Source organism: Drosophila teissieri, chromosome 2R (assembly GCF_016746235.2).
Source record: "Drosophila teissieri strain GT53w chromosome 2R, Prin_Dtei_1.1, whole genome shotgun sequence".
Classification (NCBI taxonomy): domain Eukaryota; kingdom Metazoa; phylum Arthropoda; class Insecta; order Diptera; family Drosophilidae; genus Drosophila; species Drosophila teissieri.
Genome location: NC_053030.1, coordinates 21,907,992 through 21,927,249, shown reverse-complemented (window position 1 = coordinate 21,927,249; position 19,258 = coordinate 21,907,992). Strand labels below are relative to the sequence as shown.

The following is a 19,258-nucleotide window of genomic DNA, read 5'->3' as shown; positions in this document are numbered from 1 at the left end:
CACCTACGCAGCGGCAGTAAATGAATTCAATTATTTTTAATGAAATTTCAATTAGGCACAAAAAAAAATAAAAACGCTCGCGTAATTAATGGGGAAAAAGCAGATGATGAAAAGAACATCGAGTGATTTTCTTTTTTGCCAAACTAATCATGCGTGTTGCAAGGGACTGCCGATGAATTGGATTTAATTATATTTCAGCTCGGACCCTTTTCGTTGCCATTTGATTTTGGCCATCGCCTCGCATCGCATTCTAAATTATCCAGCACGTGCGGATTTGGATTTGGATTTGGCCAGAAGTGGGAGCCAGTCCGGCGGAATCACATTAAACAGGCGGCTCTGTTTGTCATTTGAATACCTAATGAACAAAGGCGGGTTATATGGGAAATGGTTGGACAGCGGAGTCCGAAATCAGCGAGGCGAACTGGAGAAAACCCCAGAAGAGGAGCACATGCCACAGCTCTAATGGAATCTCTGGCAGAAGCCAGATACCAAAAGCCCGACCATTCAGCTCTTATTAATTTATCCGGCTGCAATTGGCAAACCCAATTTGCCTGCAGCTCCGCTGAAGCGTGAAGCGAAATAAAAGCAAACACACCGCACTTATGGCCCAAATTCAGTCAATTGCACACCGCTTTAAAGGCAAACAAAAAGGGGGCGCAGGGGCGTGGCAGCCCCGAAACCGGTTCGCAAATATTGGCCAAATCGACTGCACTTCAGTGCGGCCCATGAGTAATGTAGTAGTTTTCCAGCCACTGTTTGTTTGTGTAATAATTGCGTTTGGCGTGGAAAATCTAAAGTGGATTTAGCTCTGATTATCTCCGAAGTTTAATTGATTGTGCATGACAGTGAACTTAATTTTATAAGCGAACGCATGAGAATTTCTTTTCAGTCTTTGCCTAAACCTTACATTTAAATTCGCTTTCTAATTTATGCCTTTTCGCCAAGATCTTTGCCACCTCATTGTCTGCTTGGGATATAAAGATAAATACAAGTTTAAGATCACTCAGGAGTTTGACATGAAAATCTTAAAACTTGGCTGTTCTTCTTACAAAACAGTTCGTCGTGCCTGAGTTGTTGCCAAATTCTCACCGAGTTGTTAGCACAGGTGCCGGCCAGGTGCTAATAGGTCGCCGAAACAAAGTGTGGCTGGAAGTTTCCGAAAATCTTGCATCATCGCAGCACTGCAGCGTCCAGAGTTCCCTCGCTGCCAGAGATAATGGCATATCAACATACTATATGCCATGCAGGGGCAAGAGGAAGCAGCCAGAATCCTATATAAATAGACCCTGCCCACTTGATTGCGACACATTTCCAGTTTTGCGAGCCATTACAAGTCTCCAGCTCTCCTCGCCCCGCGCCAGAATTCAAGTTTAAGCCCGACTCAAGCCACTCGACCACTCAGTTCACAGCGGAATCGCGTCGCGACCACAACGGACAACAACGGACAGCAGCTCGGACTCGCCAAGTGAAGTCAAAAGTGTCTCAGAAACAATAACAACGGAAGGCGTCTAGGAAAGGTACGGCAGAAGCCACTGGCTTGTTGTTAATTAAACAGCCAAGTCGAGTTCGCATGTGAAAGCCGCACAATTATGCTGGGCCGCTCCCTGCAAAAGTGCGAGCAAGAATGCGAAACCAAACGCGACTGGCATACAAATGGGAACATTCCCAGAACTGATTCCGAGTTCGCATCTTGTCTTCCAGGTGCGCAGTATGTTCGTCCTACTCGGAGCCCTCTGTCTGCTGCAGACGGCCAGCTTGGTGCCGGCACAGGTGAGTTTCGAAAATTAATTAAGGCTCTAACCGCCTGACACCTGCCATCTGCCACATGCCACCTGCCATCTGCCAACTGCCACCAAAATCCAAATTCGAGTTGCATTGTTGGCCAAGTGCGGTTCGAAATTAATGCAATTACCCGGCAGTCAGTCGGTTATCGGGTGACCAGCCTCCGGAATACCCGAACACACAGCCCATTGGCCAGCTAACCAGTGTCTCAATAATATTCCAACCACAGACAGTGAATTCATTAACTTTATTAATAGATCACTCGGTGAATTGCATATTTTGCAGAGAAAGAAATAATCAGTTTTCATCACAAACTAAGGGAATATATCATGTGATTTAGTGGGGCTTTTTTAAAGAAGTGAAGGCAGAGCCACATTTTATTTACAATAACTTCCCACTATTAATACTTTTAGTAATTTCTGGATATTTAAAAACGCTGAGTGTTGAGTGTTGTATAGTCACAACCTTGATTTGCGAAAGTGAAGGCCTGGAAATGTGATTTTCCTGCCGGCTTTCAACGAGATTACTCGCAACTAGAATAGCTGTCCATCTGCGTCCGAGTGCGAAAATCAATGCCATTTGCATTGGCATGATTTCGACGATGATTTTGTTTTGCAGCTTGTGGTCAGTCGCAAATGGAGGGAAAAGGTTAAAGTGCAACATTCGGTTTCGGCGTGAACTTTGCCACATTGCCCAAACCGCAATTAAGAATTTTTAGTGCCTGTAATTGCGGGCCAAGGCGAGGTTTTCTTACCTGTTTGTATTACCTGAAATTACATGGTAAGTTGAGCTGAGTACAACTCAACACCATTCGCTTATCATTAGTATCGGCCTCTACTACTATGCATCATTTTAATAACCACGAAATCGTTACCGCTTTAGTGGCCACCTTGAACTTTGCTGGCCCGCGCTAACTAACTAACTAATATCAATTTAATTGCACTTTTCACCAGCCATTACTCATACGCAGTGTTGCACGCGCTGTGAAACAGCGGCGGTATTTTATGGTAAATGGTAATTAAAGGCTTAAGCCGGAAAATCATGGCTATATTGTGTTCAATGGTTTCTATTTCATTAGTTCGCGAGCTCATTGAACAGGTAATCGAGAATACATACGATTCTTGCTTAAATGTTTGTGCTAAACTGACTTGATTTAGTTGAGGCAAAATGTTTCTAGTTGTTTAGTGCTTTTCCCTCTTGGGAAACTCTGTTGGCCAAAGGAATTTCCACACCTTGTGGCTCACACATAATATTTCAAGTCGCCTTCATCTTTTGTTCGCTTTCGTGGAGATTTTTTGTGCCCGAAAAGTTTATTTCTATTTGCGGCCCGAGGGCAACAAGAATTTAGATTTTAATCAACGCATGCATGAAATTTGCATTTGCCAGCTAAGTGGAAAATGGGGAAAATGCCGGGAAAACTGTTGTTTATGTGCTGTGCAGGTCGTGGGAATCGAAATTAAGAGCACACGTAAAAAGTCTTGAGAAGGGTTTTCCCGCCAGCCAGCGAAGGATACAATTCGAGGCGGCCTTTCCCTGGAATTCATGCAAATTACTGGCCATTCATTCCATATCGCAGGTTCCCTTAAGAAATCCTTTCACTGCCTCCTTTGCTTATTATCCTTGGGGGTCATGAACCGAGCTTATGAATTTTGGAAACTCCGGCCAATCTTTAATCTGCCAACCGCACAAGAGCACCATTACTGTCAACTTGAATTAGCCGAACACAATTGCGGTGTTTTACTGCCAATTGCGATTTTTATCCGAGCCATGAATGGCCAGCAAATATGGCGAGTAAATACATTTACTAACTGCACAAATTTCACAGTGTTTCACAGAATGATTTGAATGGCAAACAAAAGAGCTGCATACACACGGACATACATACGATTAATTTACATTTACATGTTGTTTACAGAACAATAAAATAAGTCAATTAATTTACGCACACATTTCGCAACTCATTTCGCTCATAGCAGCGAAACACAGACATGATTTGCAATTCATGTTTTGTGCTGAGTGAATGTTTATTATAACGTCCGACTGGCTGGTCTTATTACATTTTAATTAAATAAATTTAAATGGTGGAAAAGCAGTGGAAAAATGGCATTTTTTTAAGGTGCACAGCAAGGCAAATAGTTGCATAGTTACATAGTTACCAACTTACATAGTTGTCTGCCTCATTTCCATGAGATTATAAAAACCCGACAGCCTTTAAGCGACATCCAAACTTCACAACTTTCAACTTTAAATACTATTACGTTGTTCAGTGCCAGTTACAAAGTTTTCAGCGCAAAGAGCGGATAAAGAAGCTGAAACCCATCATTACTATAGCGACAGTAAGTCGTAGGAAGTGAAAACAATCCGAAGAGGTCGATTCCACTCGAGATGGCTTTGAATACAGTTCAGTTTGTACTTCAAATAAAGCTATCTGCTACTTACTCATATTTTACATACAGTTACAAGTAAAAGGAATTTGAAATTTGTTTACTTAAAATATATGAATTCAAGCTACTATTTGTGCTTGTTATAACTGGAAGACATGTGGCTTGCACAGCTGAAACTTCTCCATTGAAAGTTCCAATTGATATTTACAACAAATGGCTTGGGATTATAGCCAACAGCCTACAGGTCCACTCCGTAGATGGACACCTCGAGATGAGCCGCTTGTGGCCGCTCCTCGGAGTCCCGAAGTCGCCGGCAGTGAAGCACCACAAACTGCTGGCCAATGCCGCCAGCCGTGAGAACCGCCTCCGCTTCAGCCGCGCCGAGATCCTCCACATGCACGGCCGTAATCCGGTAGTTATCGCTGGCATTCTGCCGGAGATTCCCAAGGAGATTAAGCAATTTGCCGGCCAAGTGCCTCGGCTGTATAGCTCACCTGCGAGCCGTAGGCCACATCTCGACCGGTGGCACCCGGCGCCAGGTAAACATCTTCGGTGTGCAGCACGCTGGCGTATTTGTTGACATGACCCCAGGTGACCGAGGCGGCGTTGCCGAGCAGCACCTGCCCAGGTAGCAAACAGAGCAGCCACATCACCCACACCAGCCACCTCCACTCCCACACCCACGACCTTGTCAACATGGCAACATGTGTCCGCCCACGATTCTCTGCTCCTTTCGGTTTCTGCTGCGCTTCTGTGCTGATGATTCGATGCTGACTCTGGCTGACTCTGGCCACCACCTCCGCCGCCTCCTGCTCCTCCTCTAGTCGGCGTGTGAAACTCAAATGAGCTGCCGTCGGAGGTTAAATATTGTCACTGTGTCGCCTGGAAAAACTCTTATCGGCGGCAGGTGCGGTGGGCTCTCTTTCTCTCATTGACGATTGTCACACTTCTGATACTCTAACTAACTAACTAACTATGGCGGGGTATATCAGACTGCTAAGCGCATATGTTACTTACTTGCTAACATACTTTGATAGGATTATTCACACCTTCATAAATGATCTTACCTTGCAGGCAACTTGACACATTTCCTACATATAAGATACATTTACATATATATATATGGATAGCATAGAAGTTAGTGTATTATATAGAGTTAGGGTGTTCATAGTTCCACATAGCACTAGTGATACTTCACAGCACCTATGTGTTTGCTTAGCTCTGTTGTGCTGCCTGTTAACTGCCACAATTATTGATAACTTCTTTGGACTCCGCTCATTCGCTGTGCTCATTACCTGTGTGCTCCACTATCCACTATCCACGCAACAGCACTCGCCCAAGTTCTGCGTTATCAGTGGATCGGTGTTTTGTAGCTTGGTGTAATGCCAGCTTATCTGTAGTTCCCTACGCTCTCTGTGATGACTGGCGAACGGGCTGTGCAAATGTTTATCAATGTTTTGGAGCTGTACAAATATCTGCGCTGCAGAACCTTCAACCTTCACCGATTTGAGAAATTCGGGCGCTGGGAAATTCCGCTTAAATTGATTAACACAGAGCGGCACAAGAAATGTTTACAAACTCGGTTAAGCGGGCACAAAGGGTGTTAGCCCGCTTTTCCGGGGCCGGCCAAAGTTGGGCAACAACTTTGCAACTATTAGTGAAAAGGCGGACAAAACATCTTGGGCCTGAAAAGTTGGCCGGGGGCGCAACGCGAAGGTCGTGGCCAACTTTGAATAGCATTAAGTATACGCAACGTGGCCAGAACTTTTGTGCTAAAGCTCTCACATTTTCCGCCCCGCAGCTGTTTACGCTGCGCGATGGCAAGGTGGGCGTGAACTTCGCAGGATATCACGCAGATGCAGGACTCGGCGGACTCCTCACCGGCAACTCTGCCCACGGCGGACTCAGCGCCTCGGCCGGAACTCCGTGGGGCTCCCGGGCAGCCGCCGGGCTGGGCGGCAATCTGGACGGTGGGTTCCACTGCCAATTGATTCGATTTACATGCCGGATAACCCGCCCCCTTCCTCTTCTCACCCGCAGGACGAGCAGCCGGCGTGGGCTACGCCGCCGCCCAGGCCAATCCCTCGGTGGGCGCCAGTGCCCTTCTGGGCGGCAGCGCCGGCGAACACGGCTACATTGGCGCCGAGGCCCACAGTCCTGGCCGCACTCTGATTTCCTCCTCGCAGCACACAGTGCAGCCCGCATATCCTGCTGATCCTGTGCCCGCCTCGCCCGCCTCTCCCACCTCCGGTCCGGTGGTCACCAGCTACATCCAGAAGGTCAAGCCGCCCAAGAAGTACGCACAAGATGTAAGTAGTCGCAGACATTCTTATTAAAAATATATAAGAATCGTGCATTATTATCTCCATGGATTATAAATTGAACCTTTCTTTATTATGCATTTCCATAACATTCAATACAATTTTGAAATGAAATCAGGACCGTGCCTAGTTGCTTTTGCCGAGCTAAATACATATTTAAAATTATTTCATGTTAATACTTGGTAATTAGGGCAGTAATTTTAATGAGATTCCCCCTGTTTTCCAATCCACCCATCAATATGGTTCAGCCAGCTTACGTTTTATTCCCGAGATAACTTTAACAACAAGTTTGGAAGTATGGTAATCGACATTTCAGCAAGATGTTTACACGGCTTCCGAAAGTATTAAAAGTGTTTTGCTCGAAAGTTTTGCGCATCCTTTCGACTCGAAAAGAGCTTAAAAGATTTCCCACAAAAATTAAAGCTACATCATTTCGCTAGTAAAAATTAAAGTGGCGAATTCGGTGCTTTACGGCTTTTCAATTGCGAAATTCCTGGCAATAAATCGCCGACTAGTATTTAACTAGGGCGTGCGGTTAAATATTGATCAACGCCCCCGTGTCGGCCAACCAAAAACAAGCAATCAATCCAATCCAATCGAATCGAATCCAAACCAATCCAATCCAACCCAACCAAATCCACCCGCCATTGATGTTTTAGCCGGACCGCAGTGAAATCATTGAAAATCATGTTAAAGCGGCCGCAGATGCCGATGCGGTGGATAAACACCCGCTCTCCCGCCCCACTGCCACGCCCACCGCCCTGATAATTGTCAAGCGACCACGCGCACATGCAAAGCGCCAGCGACAGCGGCAACGTGTCGTATACGTGATGCAGCAGCAGCAGCAGGAGCAAGAGCAGCAGGAGCAGCTGGAGCAGCAAATTCCGGATGAGGAAGCCCAAAAGGACGAGCCGCAGTCGACCGTTGAGGTAACACCAAATGCGGTGCGGACATAGATACACAGATACAAATACGGATGCGGATACAGATACAGATACTCGTACACCGGCACACAGCTACCCGCTCACACACACGCACGCACACACACACTGCGGCACTCTTAAACGCAAACAAATTGTTTGGCTTTTCGGTGGAGCTGGCTGCCAAAACTTTAGCTTTGTGGCAGTAATTTTATTTGAAAACATTTGCGGACACTGTGGGCGTAGAAATTGGAGGTGGAGGAGTAGGGGTCAGCTGCTACCCAGCATTATTATTTCCGTGAAATATATTTTAATACAATTTTCATTTACAACCCCCCCACGCACCTGCTGCATGTCCTGCCCTCGTCCTTTGAAAGTAACTGCCCCCCCAACTCACGCACACCCCTCCATTCGCAGGCGAGAAGCGATGCCAAGGTGGTCCAGGCGCACAAGTACAAGGCTGTCCAGCGACCCCTCGCCGTGAACAATCGCTTCCTGGCACCGCAGGCCCAAGGACCCGTGGGACTGGCCCTCGATGTGAGTATGAAATCGTGCAGGACACTGCTTATCCTGGCTCGAGACAGAGTCACCAAGTCAAGCAAGCTACATTTAAATAGAAAACCTGCTTAATAGCTAACTTGTAATGAAAGCAGCTGAATACTTCATAGCCTAGTGAAGAAAAGTATTTTGTTTTTAAATATCTAGAGGGTTTCAGAAACGTTTTAGAGGGTAACTTATAATAGGCAAATTCTAAAATATGATTATAAGGTTAAGTTCATGGATATATAATACATTGAATAATATGGCTTTACTCCACACTTAGATTCCCATTGGCATCCTGCGCTCCCTGCAGCAATCCTTGGGCGCCCTGACCGGAGGAGCAGCTCATCAGCAGCCGGCGGCTGCAGTTGCAGTGGCAGGTGCCCAGGCCAACGCCCACAATCACTAGAGATAGGAGATATAGTTTGGTTTGCCATTAGTCACTACCCAAAATCAACCTGCGAGCTGGGAAAGCACAGTAAACACACGTATTCAGGGAATCGAAACGAAAAATGAAAATGGAAAATGACAAATTCAGTATGATGCAAACCTTTAATAATCACTTACATTGCTAGTCTACACATAAGTTGTTTGATTGCGAATAAATACTTTTAAGGGTATTCCACTTGTTTCACTTACTTAACTAATGTGTACTTGGACTAACATGTTATAATTTATACTCTCAAGATTGCATCAGAAATTTAGAATAAGTTCGCTTTTGGACTGTCCATGAGCTGAGCCATTTACCTCCGGCTTATCTGTCCATTATAAAGCTGGTCAGAGCACTCAGCTGCTGGCTTTCAAGTGTTTGCTTGGTGATTACCCAACAACTAGAATTTGGGGGTGATTAAAAGGGTGCTGCCTGCCGCCATTAAATCAAGTGCCGCAACATAATGCAGGCAAATGAATCGAAAAGGCAGCCCCACATGGCGAGGCGCCACATTTCGCTGGAAATTCGCTGGAAAATCAAGCTGGTCGCTCCGGAAAATGGCGAGGCACAGGCCGCCATCCTGTTTATTTAGGAAATGTGTGAGCATGTGGAAGATGCAGACCCCAGACAAGATATGGCACACCCACTAAGTGTGGGCCAGCAAAATATTTCACACTCTGCAACCGCAGGCACTCGGCTGCCCCAAATTTAGATGGCGTGTGGGGCACAAACTGTGTGGAGCACAAACTGTGTGTGGCTCGCACCTAAACGAATGCACGACACTACTGGGTATATGTATGTAAATAGTGTACATGCATTGTGTGAGTGTGCTTAAATACTCGCAGGACTTTTATGCTCTTAACCCTCGAAAGTCATGGCTTTCATGGCGGTCACGGGGGTCAGTTTGCTCAGGTCCTGGCCGGTGGTTTAGTTGCCGCTATTTAAATTTCTTAATTACTGCCTGGCCGAGAATTTATTGGCCGTTAGTCGGTGTACTAAGCTCTCAATGGGCTTCCTCCTTTGCTCCTTGTAATGCCCTTGTGATGGGCACATGACTGTGCAACAGGCTTGCAGCTTGCTGGCAGTTTGCTGCATGAACAGGACACGTTAAATTAAATGAAAACAGGAGGAAACAAGCCATTGTTGCTTGCCATAAAACATGAAAGGGGATTTTTTATGCCTCAGCTTTGGCCGGATTAGAGAAAGCCCATCGGATAGACTTCAATTTAGATTTCGAAGGCTGTTTCAGCTAGAGCGCATTAAAGGCTAATCAGAAACTGTTTCAGTGGGCCTCTCACAGAACTAAAAATAATTTCTGATATTAAAGTGGCGCTACATCAAATAAAGCTATAAATACCTGGTTTAATTTCCTTAAAGTTGCCTGCTTTTTAATTTTTACTTTAAATAAACAATATTTTTATTAAACCCATGCGCTGAGAGGAGAGCACTAATGGCTTTTTCGCGAAACCGAACTTTACAATGCTAATTTACCAAGAGCAACAAGCGTGAATAAATACATTTTTTGTAGCTGCTGCTTACCTGGAAACCGTATTTCCAATTAGCCCAGAAATGAGCAGCCATACATCACTGTAATCATAAGTAATATCCTTGCCAACTTTGCAGGCGCTCGAGTGAGGATACCACGCACATAACTTAAATTTCTTTAAAAGCCACAAGGCCCCGCAGATATATGGCCTATAATGTTATGCATATAGACACACTCACATAGTTGGTTTTTTATGTGTGGTGGCCCAAAATCAACAGGACGTTTTCTGCGATTTTCGCTGCTCTTTTTTCCCGGGGAAAAGCAGCCGCAAGAAACGAAGCGGTGAAAAACCAAGAGCCCGGGGTCAAAGGCGTCCGAAATCGAGCTTGATTCGTGGGTCGCGGTTGCCTCATTAAATTTAACGCACGTGCCGCACAAATTATGTTTACCCACACACACACAGATGGGCACTCACACACTGGCCAACAGCGACCACATTTAAACATTTTCCTAATTTGGAGTTCGGCACAAAGAAAAACGTTAGTGGAGAATTGAAAAGGTTCTTTCGGTTTTTATTTTGTCTACAATTTACGTGGGCCAGCAGAACGAATGAATAGGTGGCAGGTTAAATCATTCAACAAATGTGCTCACCCACATCCACACACACACGCACACAACACACACACGAGCAGAGAAACCGCACACACTTGTGCTTATTAAGTTGCCTTCTTTTAAGCGCCCGAAGGTAGGCAACATAAAATTTGTGTAATTTGCTGGCAAGGACCGTACTCCAAATTGAGCTGTGGACTTTAAGTTGCCGAGGAATCGAATTTCCCCAGCATATTGGTTCGTCACGCAGCTTAATTACAGAGAATCAAGTTACCTGCTCATATGTTTTGATTAAGTTACTGACACGAAAGTCCACGTTTAATTGAACGTAAATGAATCATTTTGCAATTGAATAAGGATATAATTCGAGTTTACAGCAGTGGAATTCATTTATAAAGCTACTTTTCGAGTAACGAAGCTCTCCCCGATTAGTTATGCCCGTAATCATGTTTAAAATAAATTTGACTATGCACATTAAGTAGTCCAAACAGATTGGAAGCTGCGAAGCCGTAAGAAAATCGTTGCCGGGACAACGCTGCGTATGCTTGCTATTTAACTTCATCGCCAGGCAGGTAACTGGTAACTAACTGCGGCAGCCATAAATATTCAGTGGCCCGGCTTACGCAGATCGAGTGCATAACTGCTGGAGCATAAATATTCATAAATTCCACAGGACCTGCTGCGCCAGCTCCAAAATGGAAGCAATGCCGAACTTCGAGTCGCCGCCGTCGCTTTTGATTAAAGTTTACCGTACCTAAGCGGCACAACTGGCTGTCCAACCAACAAGCAAACGTGCCACCCGAGTTCATGCGAGTACATTGTACACTGTACATGGCATCCAAGTATGCGCTGTCTGCATTATTAATGAGTTGACTCCATTTAATTGAAGCAATGTGATTGCGGCCATTGCGACAGCTGGCAAGGGGGCGGTGGCTGCGTGGGCGTGGCCCGATCCGGACGGACTGACTGAACCCCTGTCTTTTCGGGGCATATGCAAATTCGGCTTGCCACGTGCCCCGGGGCACCAGACTCTCCGCCCCCGCCACCGCCCCCGCTTTCCGCGGAAGTCCACACCGTGCTACAAATGTCAACATTCAGTTGTATAGTGAGCGCGAGTTATATCCTGTGGATGCATGTGGCTCCACCGCAAAACAATTAAAGTTTCCGCAGGAGAAATGTGAATTTAAACTGCATGCTAAATGGAGAATTTTATTTCATTAGCACACCATGCGCTGAATAAGCGACTGTCAAGGGTATTGATTCATAGATAAGTGTATCTTTACTACTTCAGAAAAATCTTTGGGTATGCAGAGCTGCACTCGTTCAATTTACATTTGTAACTTTGAATATAGCTATACAACTTTAAAACTATTTTATATGTAAACCTTATTTGCACACACATTTAAGGGTATTACCCTCTTCGATATTCATCGCCCAAGGCACTTTAAATATTTTATGTTGAAACGTAAATAACCTCAACCGAAGGGTGTTCTGGGAACTTTTGTTTTCTGCTGATGGGGCAGTGAATAAAAGGTGAGGTTTCGCCAAAAGTACAGCCCAATAATTCGTGTGCGGAACTGGAAATCGTAAACCCTCTTGAGCTCCAGCCAACCGCAAGTTCTGAGAACTCTGTCAACAGGTCCTTGCTGCAATCATTTGCTTCCTTTGCTTTCTTAGCTTCCTTGAAATGGCGTTTAATGTGCCATATTTTTCATCGGAATATTGTATTGAATGTTGTGTTCGAAAGCGAGCGATGGAAATTATGGAGAGCCCCGCGATAAACCGCAAACCCAAACCACAAAATCCCTCCGGGGCTCAAAAGACAGTGATTTAAATCCGAGCCAAATAATTTAAGGCTGCGGCTAGCGAAGCGATTGAATTGCAACAGCTTTTGGTGTGCGGCACCTCGGAGAAAAAATAAACTCCGGCGTCGAGTTACGCTGAAAAACACGCCGAAATCGTGGGGCAAAAAGTGTTTCCGTTTCCGTTGTGCAGTGCCTTTCGGTAATAAAATCATAAATCCCCAGGCGCAAAGTGGGCATACAGCAGGTGGAGCAGAAGGGGAGCGGAAGGAGCGGAAGGAGCTGCCGAAAATACGGAGCTCGGGTCAGGAAGCGGAAATTATGTTGGCCCGTCTTGGACTTAACCTTTGTCTTCCCCGCTCTTTGTGCCCGGGGTTGCGAGGATTCGCGGCCATGAATGATTGCAGTTTAAACTCGGCCAAGCTCCCTGTAGCACTTTCGCGGAGTTTTCCTTGTGGAAGCCTCATTTGTGATGCTCCTTTCGGCTTGGCAACATTTTTATAGCTGCAACGGCGGCATAATTAATTTCATTTTACGGCGGGGCGAGTTGGCAAAAATGCATAAAGTCAATTAACTGAAAAGGCAGCAGGCGAGAAAACAAGAGCTCCCCGCTCCTTGCTTCTGGCTCCTGGCTCCAGGCCAATCCTGGGCAGGGAAGCATCCCGGAGTAGCGAGGCGAAATGATGAGCTTGTAGTGGCTTAACAGGGCATGCCGTAAATATCTCAACGGGTCAAAATCACTGGTTCCTCGGCGAGAGAAGTCCATTATCCCAATGATAACTTGCGTACTCCGAGTTCACAGAGGCTGCCGAGCGCAGCTAATGAAATCCAATTGAAACGAATTGTTTCCTGGACGGGTTCAGTTTTAAAATGGTTTTAATTACGTTTTAATTGGAGGTGGCTTTACGCATTCCTTGAGTTGTTAGCATTTTAAGTGCCATAACGCAAATTTCATAAGCGACCATAACTGCAAAAGGAATCTTTACAAATAAAACATAGATTTGTAGTTACTTGCAGAATGACCTAATAAATATTACATAGGTAAGGCCTCGATAAATTATAATCCAATAATAATATGTATATTGTTAATAATTCGATCATAAATACATTCCGATACATTTAAAAGTGTTTTTCGATGTAGTTAATACTAATAAGACCTTTTATTCAAGTAATTTATCATAACATTTGTTTAAGTTATCTTTAAGGTGGGAATTCAAATTTTGAAATTCAACTCAGTGAAACCGTTACAGCACGCAGCGTTGCCACCCTGCAAAAGCCCAAGCTCACGGCTGGCCACTCTAACAGCTGACTGTTAACAACAAAGGAAAACAATACGCGACCGGCTTTTCATTTTGCACGCATTCTACGAATTTCCCTGCTGAAACAGCCCCTCGAGTGGAAAACAAGCAAAGCTACTGACCTGCCACATCCTGCAGCCTTCGCATGAAATGAGCCAACACGAAACGACTAAGGGAAAGCGGTAAACAAGGAAAATGTGAGTAGGTGGCGGGGGTGAAAAGCGCCGGAAAACGCGGCAACGTTCAAACCGCTTCGGATTTTCCACTCCATTCGAGTGGCAGCCGAGCAGCAGAAAGGACACGCGCCGCGCACCGCTGGGCCAGCAAATCCTAAGACCCAAACAAACAATAAATCGCAGCGCCTCGAGAAAAAACGCCAGCTAACGTCAAGTTGTGTTTGCTATTTCAGCGCCATGGAGGACTTTGCCAGCATAAAGCCGCACAGTTCGGTGGTCAAACTGGCTTCCTGCCTGGAGAAGATCTACGCCAAGGTGGTGGAGAGCCGGGAGAAGCAGGTGCCCGAGCACCAAATCAAGGAAATCGAGTTCCTCAAGGCGCAGTGCAAGCACGACCACATGCAGCTCAGCCTGATGAGCTGTCAGACGCTGGTGCGCCTGGTGGATGAGGGCGTCCTGGAGGCCAACGGAGTGCAGAACAGCCTGCTCTCCATGCTGGCGAGCGCGAGGTGAGGACAACGGAACGGCCATCTGGCCAGAGAACCCGCCCACGACCCACATACACACACATACTCACGTGTGTGGCTCGATTCCGCAGGGCGCACCTTTGAACTTCCGGAGCAGCGGTCTGCAGCAGGCGGGAGGTGGAACAGCGAACAGCAGGACGGCTGGCGTGCTGGTCTATCAGGCTAAGTGGAGCGCAGCGATTCCAATTGCGAAATTGCCCACTAAGGTGCATAAATTAGCCAGGCAGAGTCTGCCCGACTGCGTGGATGCAAACAGCGTGGATTCCCCAGTGCAGGCAGTTAATTAACGCGCCATTTAACGCCTGCCACTGCCACTGCCACCGCCAGCAAGTGCCTCCAACATTGTTGACCCTCCTTCCGGCCGTCGACGCACGCAATCCCTCGCATTTCCGCTGGACGCGTGCCCCAAAATTAATTGCCCAGCACTTGGCACGTCATGTAGCAAATGCGCAAATGAATTATGGCTCCGAGTTGATCCAAAATCCCAGTTGATTGGCATTGACTCGGTTTCCGCTTGGCCGCAATCCGCAGTCGTCCATCTTGTGGATCAACAGCGATTATGCCTGGGCCGCCGTAAAAACTATTAGCATTAGCCATTTCCCGCCACGCAGCGCTACACCCACATATCATATCCTGCAGCCTTGACTGGCAAATATTTGATGTATGCAAAGCCAGTGAAAAGTCTGGCATTGAACTTGAAATGTTTGCGGTGCGACGAAGGACGAACAGGCGGTCATGTAATACCGGAATTAACCTTGATAAGCCAGTCCGGTCCGGTCGAGCTGCAAGTGCAGGCAAAAAGGATTGCATATTAATTGGCCTGCAATTAGAGGCCAAGCCCAGGCGACTTGTGGCCACAGCGTGAATTGTAATTACCTCGTCAAACGCAAAGCGACTTGCTCCACCTCCGTCCTTGACTGCTGATTTGCAGCTGCTACTCCGGAAGTGACTGCTAATCGGCTGACACAGTCGTTCCATCTTAATGGTTGCAGGCATTGTAAACGCCTAAAAGTGTCACTTCTAGTTTAAGTATCTTAACCTGTAATCTTAATCCTATTTGAAGTGGCTACCTTACACCAGAACTTCCTGATCCCTTTGCTTCCAGTCCAATGCGCTTCGCCATCATCACGGAGAGCATCTTGGGTCTGCAGCTTTTAGGCCTGAAGCGCAGGACCTCGTCCCTCAAGGACCAGGAGTCCTATCAGTGCTCTTATGGCCTGAAGACGCAGCTCCATCCGCTGATCTCGCTGCTTCAGCACTCCAGTGCCAACATGCACGATGTGGCCAACAAGATCATTGGCATTTGCCAGCACCACGACAAAGGGTGAGTTTAACCTAGCTGCGGGATTAGCAAAGCGTGAATTAAATATCTCAACTACATTTTCAGCATTCGGGACTACAGCATAGAATACCTGAGACCCGTGTTTCTCTACGTGCTCTGCAATCCCCAAACGCTGCACGACGTAAAGCCCATTTGGACTTGTGTGCTCAACCTTAGTGGAAAGCAGCCGGAGGCGCGAGCTCTGATGCAGGAGCTGCTGGCGTGGAGCAAGTTCAACAACGCGAACACTTGCCTGTGCACCAGCATTCTGGTCATCGAGGCCATCGACCACTTTCTGCAGCGAGAGGACCACGCGCAGTCCATCGATTTGGGAATCTATCAAGCCTGTCTCATCAAGCAGCTTGCCAATTACGGAATCGATCCGCGACCCAGTCTGCAGTGCCTGCTTCGAGTGCTCCATGCCACGCGGGAGCACACGAAGGACCACTACCATGTGCTGCTGGTTCTTCTTGCCGAGGTTTTGCACGTTCTGTCGCCTTTCTACCTGGCGGATCTGCTGCGCATCATCGTGTTCGTGGTGGTGCAGGAGCGCTGTGGCCATGAATACATTCTGAACATGTGTCTGGACGGAATTATTCAGTGGATGTCTCAGACTGCATTCATACCCGCAGAGGGCTTGGCTTTGGCCCATCAGATAGTCGAAAGGGTGCTGGACACCGAGAGATCTGACCAGGAGGCAGAGTTGATCTCCACCAAGCAACTGAAGCCCGCCCATATGCGCAACTATCACCCGGACATTGCGATCGCCTTCGACTTGGCCACATTGGTGGAGTCCTTCGACGCCTCCGACAACCAGGATGTATTCGCCTTTGTGGACGCCCTGAATGTCAAGGCCAATTCGGTATTCTGCCAGCGCCTGCACCTCTTTCTGCGCGCGCTTTTCCTATCGAAGAAGCCGCCTGTGGATTGCTGGTTCAAGATCTACGAGGTCATATTGCAGATCATTAAGGTCAACGAAGACATCGCCTATGATTTCCTTATGACATACATCTTCAAGCTCGCCCACGAAAGCAATCCCGAGTTGCAGCTGGAGCTGCTCAGAGGATTGGCCAGCTTTGCCGTCTGCAAGGTAAGAGGTGCCACATATACTCCTTATAATTTAATTAAATATATTGTATTAAGGACAATGTACCCATGATACTCAACACCATACGAAATCTCTCCACCGAGAACGGCACATTCTGCGTGGATCTATATGTGCGCCTGTGGCGGGTGGAGACGCGTACTTATCCCTTCCTGCTGAAGCAGATTGCCCAACCACTGCCGGACAATGACAAGCGCTGGGAGCTGCAGATAGCCCGCACCCATGCCATGCGGGAGATCTGCCAAGAGAAGTAGCTTTGAAATTACCCCAATCCTAAGGCTTTGCTGATCGACTAACACTCATTTCCAGGCCCACTTTACATGGCTCGGAGCTGCTGCCGCATCTCAGCAACACCCTCAACCATTCCTCCGATGAGGCGGGTGATCTGGCCACGTCCTTGGCCTTGGATGCCATATACGCGTTGTGTGACAGTCACACCGTGAACATTGCTTCCACCTGGCAGGCACTGGGCAGTAAATTCCGAAACGAGCTGCGGCCGCAGACGCTGAAATCGCTGTACAGGCTCTTCGGTCTCGTGCCACTGCTGCAGACCCCCACCCTGGAGTACGAGAAGCTGGCGGATGATGCGCTGGAGCAGCTGTGGCAAGCCATTAGCCGGCCGGGCACGGATGCTGCCCAGGTGCGGAATGCCCTCGTTGCACTCAAAAACTACGAACCGGGAGTTACCTTGAACCTACGCCACATTCCAGCACAATTTCGCTTTGAAATCGTTGGAGGCGGAGTGGGAGCTGGAGGTCCCGGCGGTCGAGAAGTTGTGGATCTGCAGCAGGAGACGGTGCCCGGCGAGGTGTGGGTGCAGCTGCTGCAAAAGATACGTCCGGAGTGCGGAGATGCCGCGGCGGACTTGATATCCCATCACATTGGCAATGAGATTGGCGCGTTTCGCAGCGGAGTCTACCGCCTGCCCGAGGGTAAGCCGGAGCCACGGAAGCTGGTGGGCTTGTTTGCCACCAGTCCACTCCGGGCTGTGACCAACTATCTGGTGAGCCAAGCGCGCTTTGGAGATTACGTCCCAGAACCGTATGCCGTCACTTTCGCCCTGCGGTCGCTGTCGAAAAAGTTTCCCAAGCCCATTCCGCCGCTGGACTGGAGTTGCCTCACCAGCTTCTTCCACTTGTCCTTCGATGCGCGAAAATATTGCATCATAATTGCCAAGAATCAGGCCGTTAACTCGGGAACCGCCAAGCGTCTCCTGGAAAACTTCCTGATCGACTTCGAGCCCAATTGCTTTGAGGAGGATCTGTTGCTCCTCTTTTCATTGCTGCCAGAGATTGCGAACAGCGTGAGCCTCCAGATTCTGAAGAACTTTGCAGAGAAGGTGGCTGTCTACTGCTTTAAGGAATCGCAGATAAATGACTTTGTTGAAGGTATGTTCGCTTTGATTTGAATGAAACATTTACTGAAGCTTTTAACGTCTTCCCAGGATGCTTGTTCGAAAAGTTCTTGGAAAGCGTCAAGTACATCTTCACCGGCAAATGCGACATACCCGAGGTGCTGGACGTTTTCACGTTGATTGTTGAGCGGTACATGGACTCGATGAATCTGGACTCAAGGCTCTTCGAACGCTATACCGAAGTGGTGGCCACACTGCATCCGAATGCCATTGATGGTCTAACGACGCCCGCCAATTGGTGGGAGACGCCGGTGGGCAAGCTGAAGAAGGCGACCATCATTCGATGCTATTTGGTTTTGTACAACGAGAAGCTTCCAAATCCTCTCAAGTGGCTCACCCCCATAATTGATGCCTATGAGAAGCGAGCGGAGGAGCGGCCCTTCTTCTACCGCCACCTGGTAGCCACTCTGTACGCTTTTGCCAGCGATGAGCACTCCAGCAACTGGATAGCGGAGATGTTCCTGGAGATCCAAATGCTCTTGGCCGAGGGCTCCAACAAGGAGAAGGTGAACAGGGCGCTGTACCTGCTGGACATCTTCATCCTAGCCGTGGACGTGCTCTCGGGCTGTGCCGTGCTGTTGGGCAGCGTGGATGTGGTAGCCACGGACGATAAGCAGCGCCTGTCGCTCTTCCCGGAGAGCTTGCAGTACCTGTGCGATCACATCTTTTGGAAGGATCAGGAGGCTAAGGTTTGAAACACTCCCGTTGTTATTCCCTACAAAATACCAATGAGAATCCTTGCAGATATACGAATTCCTCTTCAATCTCTATAAGCACACGACCATGCCCTCTTCCTATGCCGATGTCTTCAGGGAGGCCATCGTCTGCTCCCGAAACAAGCCCTATTTCGATAGCAAGGGCGTCTGGACCAAATACGTAGGACTACGTAAATGAACACGACGACCACTCACCGCATTTAGACCCTCTCCGCCCACGCCTGAAGTGCACTTGAATGGCTAGAACCAACCGCCTACCGTCAATGTTAGTCAATTTTTGATAGCCATCGCGTTTGTTACTTGTATGTGTTTGAACTTTAACGTACATTAAATGCATTTTTGCGCACAACATTTGAATCTGCCAAGTGCTGCCAGATGGGCGCAAAGTGTGGCCACTGATACCCGTCGAAAGTCGATAGCTTCGGGG

General features: G+C 47.6%; 3 protein-coding genes across 5 annotated transcripts; 2 read left to right on the top strand and 1 right to left on the bottom strand.

The window, feature by feature from the left end:
• Positions 1 to 1,320: 1,320 nt before the first annotated feature.
• Positions 1,321 to 8,567, top strand: LOC122612549 (PE-PGRS family protein PE_PGRS26). 3 transcript variants are annotated; one of them, XM_043786252.1, is made up of 7 exons: positions 1,321 to 1,517; positions 1,702 to 1,770; positions 5,968 to 6,136; positions 6,207 to 6,475; positions 7,147 to 7,416; positions 7,825 to 7,944; positions 8,231 to 8,567. In XM_043786252.1, exons 2-7 carry the CDS (start codon positions 1,711 to 1,713, stop codon positions 8,354 to 8,356), a joined length of 1,014 nt encoding a protein of 337 aa, XP_043642187.1. In that variant the 5' UTR covers positions 1,321 to 1,517; positions 1,702 to 1,710; the 3' UTR covers positions 8,357 to 8,567. The 3 variants fall into 3 exon arrangements, with proteins under 3 accessions (XP_043642187.1, XP_043642184.1, XP_043642185.1); XM_043786249.1 differs by lacking the exon at positions 7,147 to 7,416; XM_043786250.1 differs by lacking the exons at positions 7,825 to 7,944; positions 8,231 to 8,567 and having other exon boundaries at positions 6,606 to 7,298.
• Positions 2,116 to 5,268, bottom strand: LOC122612550. Its single transcript, XM_043786253.1, has 2 exons — positions 4,661 to 5,268; positions 2,116 to 4,596 (listed from the first exon to the last, which is right to left on the bottom strand). The coding sequence occupies exons 1-2, from the start codon at positions 4,862 to 4,864 to the stop codon at positions 4,405 to 4,407; spliced, it is 396 nt and encodes a 131-aa protein (XP_043642188.1). The 5' UTR covers positions 4,865 to 5,268; the 3' UTR covers positions 2,116 to 4,404.
• A 5,022-nt stretch (positions 8,568 to 13,589) lies between the features above and the next one.
• LOC122615131 (focadhesin) lies at positions 13,590 to 19,182 on the top strand. Its single transcript, XM_043790031.1, has 8 exons — positions 13,590 to 13,769; positions 13,982 to 14,257; positions 15,381 to 15,599; positions 15,663 to 16,686; positions 16,740 to 16,951; positions 17,011 to 18,089; positions 18,146 to 18,804; positions 18,860 to 19,182. The coding sequence occupies exons 2-8, from the start codon at positions 13,986 to 13,988 to the stop codon at positions 19,007 to 19,009; spliced, it is 3,615 nt and encodes a 1,204-aa protein (XP_043645966.1). The 5' UTR covers positions 13,590 to 13,769; positions 13,982 to 13,985; the 3' UTR covers positions 19,010 to 19,182.
• The last annotated feature ends 76 nt before the right edge of the window (positions 19,183 to 19,258 follow it).